Consider the following 14,612-nt stretch of genomic DNA (forward strand, 5'->3'; position numbering starts at 1 on the left):
TCTCTATCTCTTCCAATTCAACTATCTACGTACATTGTGATACATACTGCATAGAAGCTTAATCAAGTGAATTTTATCTTTTTCTTAGCACAAAGATGAATAGAAGTGATTCAGCCCCAATGATGAGCACTCATGCAGAGTCATCATCATCAAGAAGGAAGGCTGCTGCCAGGAAAGATGAGGCACATCATGTGATGAGGGTACTCGCTGCTGATCCCAAGCACGATCATAATAAAGGAGCTGGATGGAAGAAGGGTGTCGCCGTGCTCGACTTCATTCTAAGGCTAGGCGCCACTGCAGCTGCTTTTGGCGCCGCAGTGACCATGACGTCCAGTGAGCAGACTCTTCCGTTCTTCACCCAGTTCTTCCAGTTTCAAGCTGGTTATGATGACATGCCCACTTTCACGTACGTGCATATATGTTGCCTCTTGACCACATCTACGTACTACATGATTCGATTCGTGTATATGTTCTATCGATAACTATGCTAAGTTAACAGGTTACACGCTACCCTATTAACAGGTTTTTTGTCATAGCAATGGCCATAGTGAGTGGCTACCTTGTCCTCTCTCTCCCCTTCTCCATAGTCACCATTGTCCGTCCCCAGTTAGTTGCTCCGAGGCTTCTCTTGCTTATCGTGGACACTGTAAGCGAGCTCTATTTCTTACCTGTAACCGATGCCAACATTTTCAATATTTAGCATACATGCTACATGTAATTGTATCTCCACGTACATATACTTCATCTCGTATATATATGGTGACATTTAAACTGTCCTTCTGTTGTAGGTGGCGCTTACTCTGAACACTTCTGCTGCCTCGGCTGCCACCGCCATAGTTTACTTGGCTCACAATGGGAGCTCTGATGCAAATTGGCTTGCTATCTGCCAACAATTTACCGATTTCTGTCAGCAAACCAGCGGCGCAGTGGTTTCTGCATTCGTTGCAGTTGTTATGTTTACAGCGTTGATTCTGCTATCTGCTGTTGCTCTCCGTAAAGCTTAAGATCGATCATGGAGCATTGGAACTGGTTAAATGCTCAAGATTGATGTTGCTTTTGATGTTTCTTTCAATTGTTGTGTCAGTTTTTGGGAGATAATAGCTAATTGATTTTATGGTTGCCCGTCAAATGGGAATTATTATAACAATCTGTACTTACCTACTTTCGGTTGTAGGGTGTTTAAAATTATATTGGTATCCACATTTGTAAACTGCTGAAGAATTGCAATATTAATCAAATATTGCAATTCTTCAGCAGGATCAAATAGTTGGTATCCACATTTGTAAACTGTTGTTTCTTTTCTTCTTCAACTCTACATCACCTTCTTCCCACAGTCCCACTCATACACCACCCACCTCCAGCAACCTCCTGTATAGTGCAGTATCAGAGGAAGAGATCTGAAAAGTTTGGTTGAGAAACTGAAAACTCAGTAACAAGTCGACTAATCTTACTTTATTTTCGCAACCCTAGCGAAACCCGCCAAACTATTTCTGATTCTGGCCTGCAGAAAGGTTTAACTAGCTATTTCTCATTCTTGATCATACTCATCTCCACTTGTGACTATTGACAACTAAAACAGACTGTAAGATCTTCCTACGCAACTCCAATTAATACAGTAAGACAAGGGTTGTAAAGGAGGTCAACAACCATATCAGATGAGCGAGGTTGAGGCAGTGGATGAGAAAACAGAGATGTAGCCAGATAGCCTCCTAGGCAACTCTTGCGAAATTTGGAAATATTGCAATAAAGTTTTAAGAGACGATAAATGGCATGCACTCATAGATCAAGAATTCAAAATAAAGTTTCATTTATTTTGGTGTCCAGACAATAAAAGATATCAATGCTAATAAGCTTAACCTTGCCCTTCCGAAGCCAAAACCCTGTTGGAACAACTCATAAGTTCCAACATAAGATCTTCACACGTTGATCCTTTCAATTCATAGTCACTAACTCGCTATCATGCCCACTAATCGACATACTGTTGTAAGCTATAACCAGAATTGGTAATATCAAGAAATAACAGAATGACCACTGGACTCAAGATAAATTATTAAGTGTACAAATGTCATAGTTGGGAAGGAACAGAAAGTATGTCTGTGCCTCTATTTCTTGTACTGCTTTATCTCTTTCATTATCCCATCAGCAAGTGAATTAACATCATTGTTCTTCCCAAAAAATTTAACAAAGTCCATGCTAGGGCTCATCAAGTACCTGCACTAGCATCAACAATTATCGCATAATAGAACGAATCAAAACTTTCTCCAACTACGCAAGAAACATAGAAGTCAACAATCAAATATGTCAAGCACATTCATTATGACAAGCAATAGCAATTAGTTAAATCTATTAACAATGCAATGAAGTCACTACTATACAGTTTGTTCACTCTTTACTGTTCAAGTCAAATACAGTAGCATGAATATTAATTAAGAAATTGTTACACTCAATGGAGAACATGAAAATGACTCGGGTGGTTTTTATGGATAGAAAGGAAGAATCATTAGTGTAGTAGACAATCTACAGAAGGTTGATACTTACATGACTATGGAATGATCAACAAGATAATCTGAATCTTCTTCTGTTGTCTTCATATAATATACACGATAGGCACGGGCCACACTGCCTATCTCATCCGAGTTACCAGTTAACCCAATTAACCTTGGATGAAACTCTGAGACAATAAAGAAACAAATGAGGGAACTCGCTTCAAGAGATTATCCTAGCTAAAAAGCACTTTAAAAGACCTGGTTGCTACCTTTGACATATTCACGGACTTGCTCAACTGTATCTCTTTCAGGATCAACAGAGATGAACACGGGGACTATCTCAATCCCTGCCTTGTCCTCTGCAACAAAAGACAATCACTTTTCAGGCATTGAATATCAGAATTCCTGTTGAGAAAAAAAAATACAACTCAAAAAATAAGTTCAAATATACAACTCACTTATTTTATCAACTGCGGCAGCTAGCTTCTGTAACTCATCTGGGCAGATATCAGGGCAGTGAGTGAAACCAAAGTATATCAACGTCCACTTCCCCAAAAAGTCTTTTTCAGTTACGGGCTTCCCATCATGGTTGATAAGTTTGAATGGACCTCCAATGGCAGCTACTCCCGCTGATGGTCCTTGCTTTACCTCCTTGGATGCATTAAATATGTCTGCCGCAAAATTAATGCATATTAGTGTAATGCACTAAAGCCAAAAATAAATTGCAACAGGTTACCATAAGAAATAACATAACATGACTGATGTAACTACAAGGCAAGCAAAACTCATCCAGCCTATAAGAGAAATGTAGATGCACAATGCGCTGGTTTACCATAGATTGTACAGGTTGTCATTTGCTCTGTGACTAATGTGGTCATAAAAGAAGTTATATCACAGAACCTATCAATTTTTAAGAGTGATATACAGGCTACAAGTCAGTTGAGTAGTCTGGAACAGCTAATAGGGGCGTAGTTAAGTTTCTATATAGACTTGAGTATCTTTTGATTCCAAGCAACAGAGAATGTGAAGACTTCATTGATAGAGCAGGAAGCTATTGCTCTAACCACATAGTCAATATTGCCAGAAGATTGTTAAACTAATAAGAAGCCACTTTTGGTAAATAAATGTCAGCGAGTTACCTTCAATCAAAGAGGTTAAACTTGATGATTGGCAAAACATGACTCATCAATTATCGATAAGAATGTGGGAAGATTGAAGAATTCGTAAGAAAGCTGCCCACTGACGTTATGAAGCTCAACATTCACAATACCACACATACATAACTCACCACAGTAGTTTACCTTGAAGATGCTGTCTCTTTTCCTTGTCATAGTAGAGGATGACTCCTGCTCCAGTTAATACGAGCAACAAAAAGCTCAACCATGAAACAGGCTACAAAAGGCATTAAGAAAGTCAATGAAATTCAGTTAAAGTTTCTACTGCCTACATGAAAGAAAACATCACATAAAATTTCTCAATTACCCCTCCACGAACAGATTTTCCAGCATCGCCACTTTCATGTGATTCGCTGGACTTGCTCCCTTCACCAGAATCACCATTTTCCGAGGTTTTTGATTTTGGTTCTCCTTGATTTGTAGAAGCAGTGGTACTTGTTGAAAATAGATATCTTTGATAAATCGTCAACGACTGTGTTCCAACCAAGGAAAATTGAACCAAAAAAAAAAGGAGTTTAAATATTTTTAGCACCAACAGTTTGAATATTGAGATGACCAAGAATAACAAAAAATTACAATAGAAGCTTGAACTTCAACTTATTTTCTTCTCCTTGGAGCCAACGGGGAATGAACAAGACATAACAAATATACCAGGGCATGATTGAAGGAGACAGACCTGTTGAAAGCACGGAAACTGCTGATGCTGAAGACCCTCAGTGAGCTGCGGAGATGGCACAGGAAGCCCACATCTCACCAAAGATCGATTGATGTGCCGAAGATGCTTCACTATCCTGGAAATGATGGAAGCCAGAGATAAAATAACAATATAAATTACCATTGCAAACCAAACAAAACTAAGACGTAAAAGAATACACAAATAGATTTATGAACAAAATAAAAGCATCACTCCATTCAAGGCTCTTCAAATTACCCTTCCATATTTCATGAAAATGAGCCCAATTTTCCGAAGTTGGTAAAGGTGGAGAAAGATAGTCTTAAGTAGTGGATGAAGAACAATTCACAAGGACTGATTCAAACTACAGACTGAAGATGAAAATAGCCTGTTCAGCTAAACTATGCACCATTTAGCCTTGTTTCTCATATGGTTATGGTTATAGTTGCAAGACATATATCTCAACAAAAGTAACTGAATAAACCGGAAGAACAATCAATAAAACATGGGAAGGTATGCAGAAATCTTCTACCGCCACACATTACGATTCCATGAAGTGAAAAGGTTAGACATTGTATCCTGCTAAAAGATGATAACTCTCTCTCTAAACCTTTATTTCAAGAGATTTGCTCTTCAAGGGTATAGGGTTAAGGTTCAATGAATTACCATCTATTCGTCTGCAATATGATTGTTCTATGATGATCCTAGTTACTAGACCTTATTTGACCAGTGTTTGCATTACTTAACACTAGAGAAATGCATGAATGTAACCAACCGAAGTTTACGCATTTCCAATTCCTCAAAAAAAAAATCAAAACAAGAACATAATTTAGGCAAAAGAAAAAACAATATGAAATGAATGAAGAAAGTATGGCACCTGAGCATTGGGATATGTAGGGGGATCTGGCTTTCAATCACGGTTCTCGTCTCTTTGTATATCTGAGGCAAAACCCAGTAAAAAGCAACCAACAGTAAATAAACCCATTAAGCCAGATTCCATGATCCATAAATCCAAATTTATCCCCAAAATTTAATTGTCGTTCAAAAAGAGTAAAACTCGATGGAAGTACGAATTGGGTAATGGAGCAAAAGATATAGTGAAACCCAGAAGCGGCAAAAGGAAACTAACCTGTTCGAATAGGGCAAAAGATATTGTTCGAAACTTCAGTTCTTCTTCCGTTCTTCAGTACTTCTCAGGAGTCAGAAGCTCAGTTCTCTTCTTTCGGACCAAACGAGTGAACGACATCGTTTTAATTTTAATGGAAATCAGAGGGTTTAGGGAAAACTGCTCTAAGAAAACGAAAAAAAACCCTAATTGTTAGGGAAAAATAAGTAAAACATAATTGTCTTTCTGAAATCAATGGAGGTGCGACTCGTGTCTAATACCATTTAGTCTAGTGAAATAGTATCACTTATTAAGTGGGAGGTTATGATGAGTTTAATTTACGAGTGTGCATTTCAATTCTTTACCTAATAATAATTTTTTTTAAGTAATGGTGGTGTGCACGTGACTCCTACGTGGTAAGTATTGCTAATGGTTTATATCGTATGATTGATATTAACTGTTTTTTTTTCTTAGATTAAGAATGAAAAAACTTACAAGTAAAAACCTCTTAAGCAACTACCTCCAAAAGTTCAAACTGGAAAGCAACGCTGGAGCCTAGAGGAGATGGGCAACTGATCTAAAGACCCAAACGGAATGAGGAAAAAGTTAAAGTGTGTTTTTAAAGTAGCAACGAGGTCTGGCTTGACACAAACATGTCAAAAAGTGAGCGATTTAAACTATTGAGCAATCTCTAGGTGTCTTGAAGGAACATGTCTGGTTCATGAATATGCAAACTTGTACTACCAATTGAAATTCTGATTACCTTTGACAATTGAAATTCTTGATCAATTTAGAATGGAAGTTTTGATTGATCTTTGAGAAAGGCTAGAGAGCCTATGTGGGGATTGTGATTTTAAAAAAATGTTATGATTACCTTTGACAATTGAAATTCTTGATCAATTTGGAATGGAAGTTTTGATTGATCTTTGAGAAATGGTAGAGAGCCTCTGTGGGATTGTGATAAAAAAAAAAGTTGAGGTTTGAACTCCAAAATACCTTGAGCTAATAGTTTCAAGCTTGTAGCATAACAAACTGAGCTACAACATCACTTGTGTCCAAAGAGTGGCAGTCAAGGCCATCGGATGCTTGAAGATTAATCTAGGCTTATTCTCGACAATGTTTATGTTATTCATTCTCTTAAATGAAATTTGATTTCATTTGGTATTTTAATTAGTATTGGTTGCAAACTTGTTATTGATTTTAATCGAATAAAGATTTCACATAGATTCTAAAATTCTTGGTTGTGGTTCTTTGTCAAGCAATTATTTAAAGTTAGATTGTTCTCTTGTTGAGAAAGAAATTACGATGCTTGAAAATAATACTACAACTGTTACGGAAGCTAGAATTACGGTTGTTAAACGAACTTTATTCAATAACAAGTCAGTTTTTTTATGGCACCAGATATTAGGCCATATTTCCAGAGAAAGACTTAACTAACTCGAGAAATATGGGATTTTGTCTGCTTTAAATTGTGATGATTTGACCGATTGCATTGAGTGTTTTAAAAGGGAAATTGGAAAATAAATGAAAAATTGATGTAGTAAGAAGTACCAAGTTATTAGAACTCATACATACACATATTTGTGGACCTTTTAAGCATAAGACAATATGTGGGAATAATTACTTCATCACATTCATAGATGATTACTCGGGGTATTGCTATATTTTTCTGCTTTCAGAAAAGTCTCAAGCACTGCAATCTTTTAAAATCTATAGTTTGAAGTCGAGTTGCAGTTAGAGACTAAAATTAAGATTGTAAGAAGTGATAGAGGTGGAGAATATTATGGTAGACATACTAGTGCAGACCAACAGAATGAATCATTTGCATTATTTTTGCAAGAACATGGCATTAAGGCACAATATTCTACTACATATACTCCAACTCAAAATGGAGTTGCGAAAAGAAAAAACAGGACTTTACGTAATATGGTTAGATCTATGATGTGTATTGCACGCTTACCAATTTTTCTATGGGGTGGGGTACTTAAGACTGCAAACTATGTTTGCAATAGATTACCCTCTAAAGCTATAGGAAAGACACATTTTGAGTTATGGTGTGGTAGGCAGCCAAGTTTGCATCACTACCATGTGTGGGGTTGCAAAGCTGAGGCAATAATTTCAAACATGTTACAGGAAAAATTAGGTCATAAAACTGTGAGTTGTAATTTTTTATAGGCTATTGTGAAAAATCAAAGGGATACCCATTTTATATACCGTACAGAACCACTAAGACTATGGAAACAAATCATGCAAAATTCTTGAATAAAGGTGTTCTCAGTGAAAATTTTGAAGATTTATCTTTAGAATTTAATGAGATTTTAGAAAATTCAGATTTAGATGAAGAAGTACCTTTTGTTTTGGATCAAAATACAACTGTGTCAAATTTTGGTTTAAATCAAAGAAATCAATCAAATATGTAGAATACAGTTTTGAACCAGTTGTTCATGTAGCAGAGCAAAACTTAGATGAAATTTAGAATCTAGATGAAGAATTAGAAAACCAACCTCAAAACATGGATTTAGAACCTTAAGTTGTAGCTAACCCTCTACTTTACAGGAATACGATTTTTTAGCAGAGGATGATGATCTCTTGAGCTACAAGCGAGCTCGAGGTAATAATGAATTTAGTAAATGGGAACAAGCCATGCAAGAAGAAATAACTTCTATGTCTAAGAACCAAATATGTGATTTAGTTAAACCTTACCCAAATCATAAGGCAATAGGTTGTAAGTGGGTGTTTAAGACTAAAAGGGATGTCAATGGTAATATAGAAAGACGTAAAGCTAGACTTGTAACAAAAGGTCTTACACAGCAAGAAGACATAGATTACAATGAAAGTTTTTCTCATGGTCCAACTAAAGACTCTTTTAGAATTATAGTGGCTCTAGTAGCTCATTATAATATGGAATTATATTAAATGGATGTACAAACTGCATTTTTGAATGGAGAATTAGATGATACTATCTAAATGAAGCAGCCTGAAGGTTTTGTAGAGCCAGGAAAAAAAATATTGTCTGCAGACTTAAGAAATCAATCTATGGACTTAAGCAAGCCTCTAGACAATGGTATATAAAATTTGATTCAGTTATATTATCTTTTGGATTTTTAGAAAACATAGTTGATGAATGTGTTTATATAAATATTGCAAAGAATGATTTTATTTTTCTGATTTTGTATGTCGATGACAGTCTTTTAGCTAGCAACAATGTTAAATTGCTAAAAGAGACTAAGTCTTTTATGTCGAGTAATTTTGACATGAAAGATTTAGGTGAAACTTCATACGTTTTAGGAATTGAAATTAAGAGAGACATAAAATTAGGACTTTTAGGTCTTTCTCAGCACAATTACATTAATAAGGTGCTGAAAAGATTTATATGAAGACTTGTGCTCCAACTGATGCACCTATGAGCAAATTAAGGAGACAAAATATCCAAAATTTCTAAAAATGGGGGGAATATGATGCCAAAGGATAGCAAACCTTATGCTAAGCTTATAGGCAGCCTTATGTGAGCACATGTTTGTACCATACCTAATATTGCATTTTTAGTTGGAATTTTGTCCAGGTTTTGGTCTAAACCTACACAAGAACATTGGGTTGCAAGGAAAAAGGTTCTTAGAAATTGACAGAAAACGAAGACTTACATGTTAGTTTATAGACAAGCTAAAACTTTAGAGTTAGAAGGATATACTGATTCAGACTTTGCAGGAAATTTTCCAAATTCAAAGAAATTCACTTCAAGTTATGTTTTTATGCTTGCTAATGGAGCTGGCATGGAAAACTATGAAACAAAGTTTAGTCACTACTTCTACTATGCAGGCTGAGACCATAGCATTGTATGAGGGTGTTTGTTAAGGGATTTGGATTAAAACTTTCTTGACTGATACTAAAGTTTTGAGTCACATAATACATAATGCATTTAAGGTTTATTGTGACAATGAAGCTACAGTGTTTTCAGTAAAAACAGTAAGAGATATAATAATTCTAAACATATAGCTTTGAAGTATTACAGTGTGAGACAATTAGTTAAAAGGAAAGAAGTTGAAGTTCTTGATATAGATACAAAAATGCAGTTGGCTAATTCATTCACTAAGGCATTGCCAATTGGAGTTTTTAATAAGCGTGTTCAGAATTTGGGAATCTTATCGGATTTGATGCTTAAGTTTAGTGGGAGTGTGTTTAGTTCTTAAGTTTTTATTAATTAAGTTTTTTTGGTTGTATTTTAATTCAAGAATCGACTTGTAATTTTATTTTCAGAATGATCAATAAAAATTTGAGGAATTCTAGTTACAAGTTTTATTCCATGGTCTTGAATTTATTTAATTATGTTGTTCTGCTGATAAGAATTTAGTTAAGCTATATAACATCATTCAGAGAAGTTAAGTACAATAGTTATTCATTTAAGTTTCAATTTAAGTTCTACAGTTTTGAGATGAAGGCATTTGCTGATTTAAAAGATTTTGTGAAATCTTGAGGACTGTGAGTTTTTGATTTTATAGGCTAATATACATATCAAAATATACTCACTATATCACATCATGAGCTTATGTGGTTGCAACAATTCTTGTATCATTTAGACTACTTTTGATCTACTGTGATTCTTGATTATGTAATGTTTTTGCTGAGAACTGACAAAGCTGAAATGGACTATGAATTTTATAAATACTTCCGTGCACACTTTAGTTGGTGATTACAGTTATTTTTGTTTAGCTATGGAGATGCAAACATTATTGGTCCAAGTGGGAGATTGTTAGAATTGATATGCTATATAAATTCAGACTTGTTAAAACAAGTAAATGAGTTAACAAGAAGTATTTAAATTTGATTTTGATTCAAACAAGTAATTCAAGTAGTATATCAATTGAATTACACATGAGTTTATTAACTAAAGTCTGTTTAATATGAGTTAGTATTGTGATAGAACTAAGCCTTTACAACTAAGAGTTTGATCAGAATACACTTATGGGATTGTATCTAGATTGAATCACATTGGCCATTATATAAACAAGATTTGAGTCACTATGTTCAATATCGTTTTAGCATCAAACAATCCCATTTGGTGCTGATATTAAAACGCAAAAGATCTCTTGCTTGTGCTACTAATATTTCTAGTGTTTGTGCAATTAAGAACATGTATGGATCAGAAGCTCGATGAACAAGACTGATTTGGCTAGCAGAGAAGGTATATAACTAAATTGATGTTTAGATGTTCTTGATTGTGTTATTTTTGTGTGATTTCATGATTAAAGATCCTTAAGTATTGATGAATTGATTGTTAAGTGTTAAATTGTATGTTTCAGTTTCAGAACCAATTCATCATGTAGCACATTGCATACTAGTTGATTACTCGCATTCATATGCGTGTAATCATATCTAAAACATTAGAAATATGTTAATTCTCATGTAAATATTATGTAATTAATATATGTTTATTTACATTGTAGAAAATAAGCGGATATTGTGAAAACCATGTAAAATTGGAGCAAAATAGAATTTATGACAAAATGACGAATTAGTGAGGGCGAAGTCAATCTTAATCAATACCGGTAAGTGAGTGGAATCCCCGTGGAATTGTATACCAAATGAAAAATGAAGAAGGAGGAAATGGTGAAAATGAATAGAGAAATTAAAAAAGAAAAAGGAAAATAATATTAACACAATGCTGAGATCACACGGACGTCATGATGACGTCAGCATTCAGATTCCATCAGTTTTTGGCCGTGCCTTCTCCGGACTGAGATCCTCTCCTAACAAGCCTCTCCTAATATTGCCTAATAAATTTATCTCAACCATTCATTTTTATCAACGGTCATCAAAAGTTGAAGAACTCAAGATCTTTCTTCGATTTCTATCTCGTCTCTCTCTTGATAAAAATTTTCCCCATCTATTCTCTGTCTAATGTCTCGAAACGCCAAGAGAAGAAAAACTTAGGCGGCTTTACTTTGATTGAGTGGGGGAATTTGGTTTTTGGAATACCTCCATTAAAACGCCAAGAGAATGTGGATATTTGTTAGTGCTTGTTCAACAATGAAGTTCTTATAGGATCCAGATGGGGCTTCGTAAGAATTAAGCTCCTTATACCTGACAAGAACTTATTTGGATTGCTTATCAGAACGTACATGAGCCTTCTTATTTAGAGTCAAGCTAGGAACCAACAAGATACGATTATAATAGTAATCATTCTTTTCTAGGTTGCAAGTCCTTTTCATCCATGAAATGCTTCAATAGTAGCCTAAGTTCCCAGAAAGTTGGTAACTCAGTTTTTCTCTTTTGGATTCGAGAGGATTCAAATCAATAAAAAGGCATCTGAGGGATTTGGCCTTGGCGAGGTGAGCCAAGGCAGCCGGTTGGAATCCTCTCGGAGACGGAAGGGACCTCTGAGTACGAGAAATTGGCCTAGAAAAGAGTATAGATGCAGAGATAAGGTAGGAGACGATCTTGACCATTTATTAAAAATGAACGGTCAAGATCGCTTATTAGGCAATATTAGGAGAGGTTTATTAAGAGAGGATCCGGGGCCCCTTCTCCTCTCCTCTTTCTCTCCTTTCCACCAATTTAAGGCTGCCACATGGCAGTCCTCCCTATTTGCCTAAACCAGCCCACACCCGAGAGCCTCTCTCCTTAACTAAAACCCTCATCTCTCTCTTCCCTTAGACCAAACCGCCGCCCCCTCTGTTTCAATTACTACCCATCATTTCCATTCCATTTTCTCTACTCTCCATTAAATTCTCGCAATCTCTTAAGTAATATTTCAAAGAGATTACACCCATAATCCTTAAGGATTCACCACCACAAGAAGTTTCAGTTTAATAAAGAGGAGGGCTTAATTTTAAGTGGATTCATATTTGTCTTTAGCAATTTGTGAGTCTATCTTGTGTCTCTCTCTCTCCTCTTAACTTTCTTTTAATTTTATATGTATTTAATGATGTATTCATCCATGGGTACTGAGTAGTTTGATTTTGGGAGTTAAAGTTGTGAAACTCTAACTCAAATCTTGTATAATGTTGATGTTTTAAATGATATAAATACAAATTTCCATTGTGTATGTTTTAAATTCGAATGTATTGGTCCTTAGAAGCATGTTAGACACTTCATCAAGGAAAAGTTAGATGCTCGTATTATGTCGTTTCCATTTGTTCTTTCGGATGAGCAGTTAGCTGACGTGCTTACCAAGGTTGTTTTGTCCAAAACATTTAGTGACTCACTTGATAAGTTGGGCATTCAAGATTTGTATGCGCCAACTTGTGTATGCGCCAACTTGAAGAGAAGTGTTAACGTGAGTCCTAATCATAGTATATTGGAAAGTATATATTGTGTAATCAAACTAGGATGGTGTAAATCTTTCTGTGTAATTAGTGTCATTCTAGGATTATAACTACTCTTGTATACATACCTTGTGTTTTAGGTCTGTTCAATATATCAGAAAATTCTCAGACTTTGGTATACTGTTTGACTGACATAACAGATGGCACTATAAAAAAACAGCAACATGCAACCACGAAAATACCCAGCTTTCCATTTACGTCTCTCTCTCTCTCTCTCTCTCTCTCTCTCTCTCTCTCTCTCTCTCTCTCTCTCTCTCTCTCTCTCTCTCTCTCTCTCTCTCTCTCTCTCTCTCTCTCTCTCTCTTCCTGACTCAGTGCAATGATAGAGAGATGTTGGTCGAAAGCTACTGATATTTACACAATAAATGCATCCATAAAGATAAATAAAGCCTAAAGATGACACAAAACCATAAAAAAATTAATAGACTGTTTGCTCCCTGAATATATATCAAATTTTACATTTTGTTATATATATCAATTGTTAACTACAAAATAATACTAATACCACATCTATATATACAAACTAATAATACAGTTCATCTCTAAAACAAACAAAAAAAACAAGTTGTGGTTCATTTTTCCATTTTGTAGTCCATTATGGTAGCCAATATAACCAAAGTGTTCCACTCGGTTGTAATATTGTAATAGGACTTTGATATGACTCAAGAATTAAAATTTTCACATCAATTTCATTCAATCAATTATGTCAGAGAAGGGGAGTTATATTTGCACCTCCAAAAGTGTTGTGTATACCTCCATCATTTTTCTATATATGTTAGACATTTTCAACTCACATAAAAGGACTGATAAAGAAAACAGATAAATTACATATATTATTTTTCCTTACTCTATTTTTTTCGTTTCTTCTTCTATATTGATCGAGTTCTATTGAATGAGAAAGAGAAGATGTTGAATACAATTGTAGTGCAAGGATGTAATGATATTTTTAATCGGTTGTTTAACTATGAAGAAGAAAAGTTCCAATTGTCCATTTTTGAAGAGACCACATGCCTGGACATATTGGACCTCCTCTTGAAAATTAAGGTGAGATAGTCTTGTTACAGGGACTCTTGTTGCATGTTCTTCAAATATAAAACTTAAGTTTGTATTGGATCATGGATTCATAGTAGCATAATTTTTCCCAATCCGAACAATTGAATGATAACGAACACCCACACAAGAAAGATTGATCCGATATTTTCTAAACTCAGATTTAGTGTTGGTGGCTGGAGGAGAGCGGAGATGTCATTGTTGTGCTAGGTCTAATTTGGTAATACGACATATCACTTAGTTGGAGAATGAGGGTATTTTGGTAAGGAAAGAGAAGGTACACTTAGATTCATTAGGAGTGAAAAAGTAACATAGAGGTGTAATAAGTAATATGGGTACAAATAAAAATTTTTAAGGTGCAAATAAAACCTCCTCTAAGAGAACTCAAATTTAAATAGACAACTCTTTGAGAATTACCAAAGATGATTATTGGCAACCAAGACAGAATTTGAAACTTGTTATTGTTGTTCTCCTTTTCTATCAATATCAAGAAATTTCTCACGTATTCAGATCGAATTAGGGTTTGTGTTTGATCCTACTTGTTCCTCTATCATCCAAAAATATATATTAAACCAATAGAGAATCAACATGAAATCCCAAATCCACTTAAATCCCAAAAAAGATGAAGGATTGAAACATGAAATCAAAAACCCAGTGAAAATGATTATGATGGGGACCAAACTAAATACACATATTCAACGAAGAACAATGAAGAATGAAACCTCTGGATACCCTTTTCAAACCAATCGAAGATGGGACCCGTTGACACCTCCCCTTTCTTTCTTCACACGCCTCTCTTTT

The 14,612-nt window shown here is 35.2% G+C and overlaps 2 protein-coding genes across 2 annotated transcripts; one reads left to right on the forward strand and one right to left on the reverse strand.

Moving 5' to 3' along the window:
* Positions 1 to 1,230, forward strand: LOC126796473 (casparian strip membrane protein 1-like). Its single transcript, XM_050523300.1, has 3 exons — positions 1 to 406; positions 523 to 646; positions 789 to 1,230. Exons 1-3 carry the CDS (start codon positions 96 to 98, stop codon positions 1,002 to 1,004), a joined length of 651 nt encoding a protein of 216 aa, XP_050379257.1. The 5' UTR covers positions 1 to 95; the 3' UTR covers positions 1,005 to 1,230.
* A 560-nt stretch (positions 1,231 to 1,790) lies between these two features.
* Positions 1,791 to 5,561, reverse strand: LOC126796470 (protein SCO1 homolog 1, mitochondrial). Its single transcript, XM_050523298.1, has 9 exons — positions 5,464 to 5,561; positions 5,212 to 5,273; positions 4,338 to 4,452; positions 3,969 to 4,133; positions 3,788 to 3,878; positions 2,945 to 3,157; positions 2,756 to 2,845; positions 2,539 to 2,671; positions 1,791 to 2,211 (listed from the first exon to the last, which is right to left on the reverse strand). Exons 2-9 carry the CDS (start codon positions 5,217 to 5,219, stop codon positions 2,103 to 2,105), a joined length of 924 nt encoding a protein of 307 aa, XP_050379255.1. The 5' UTR covers positions 5,220 to 5,273; positions 5,464 to 5,561; the 3' UTR covers positions 1,791 to 2,102.
* Between the last annotated feature and the right edge of the window lie 9,051 nt (positions 5,562 to 14,612).

This window comes from Argentina anserina, chromosome 5, assembly GCF_933775445.1.
Source record: "Argentina anserina chromosome 5, drPotAnse1.1, whole genome shotgun sequence".
Lineage (NCBI taxonomy): Eukaryota > Viridiplantae > Streptophyta > Magnoliopsida > Rosales > Rosaceae > Argentina > Argentina anserina.

What these genes read in the sequence shown, in the direction of transcription:
- LOC126796470 (XM_050523298.1), bottom strand. An exon ending in AGTTTCCGTGCTTTCAACAG is followed by an intron (nt 4,134 to 4,337) that starts GTCTGTCTCCTT and finishes GTTGGAACACAG; the next exon opens with TCGTTGACGATTTATCAAAG. An exon ending in TGCCGCAGTTGATAAAATAA is followed by an intron (nt 2,846 to 2,944) that starts GTGAGTTGTATA and finishes CTTTTGTTGCAG; the next exon opens with AGGACAAGGCAGGGATTGAG.
- LOC126796473 (XM_050523300.1), top strand. Translation starts at nt 96, where the DNA reads ATGAATAGAAGTGATTCAGCCCCAATGATGAGCACTCATGCAGAGTCA. An exon ending in GATGACATGCCCACTTTCAC is followed by an intron (nt 407 to 522) that starts GTACGTGCATAT and finishes CCCTATTAACAG; the next exon opens with GTTTTTTGTCATAGCAATGG. An exon ending in TCTTGCTTATCGTGGACACT is followed by an intron (nt 647 to 788) that starts GTAAGCGAGCTC and finishes CTTCTGTTGTAG; the next exon opens with GTGGCGCTTACTCTGAACAC.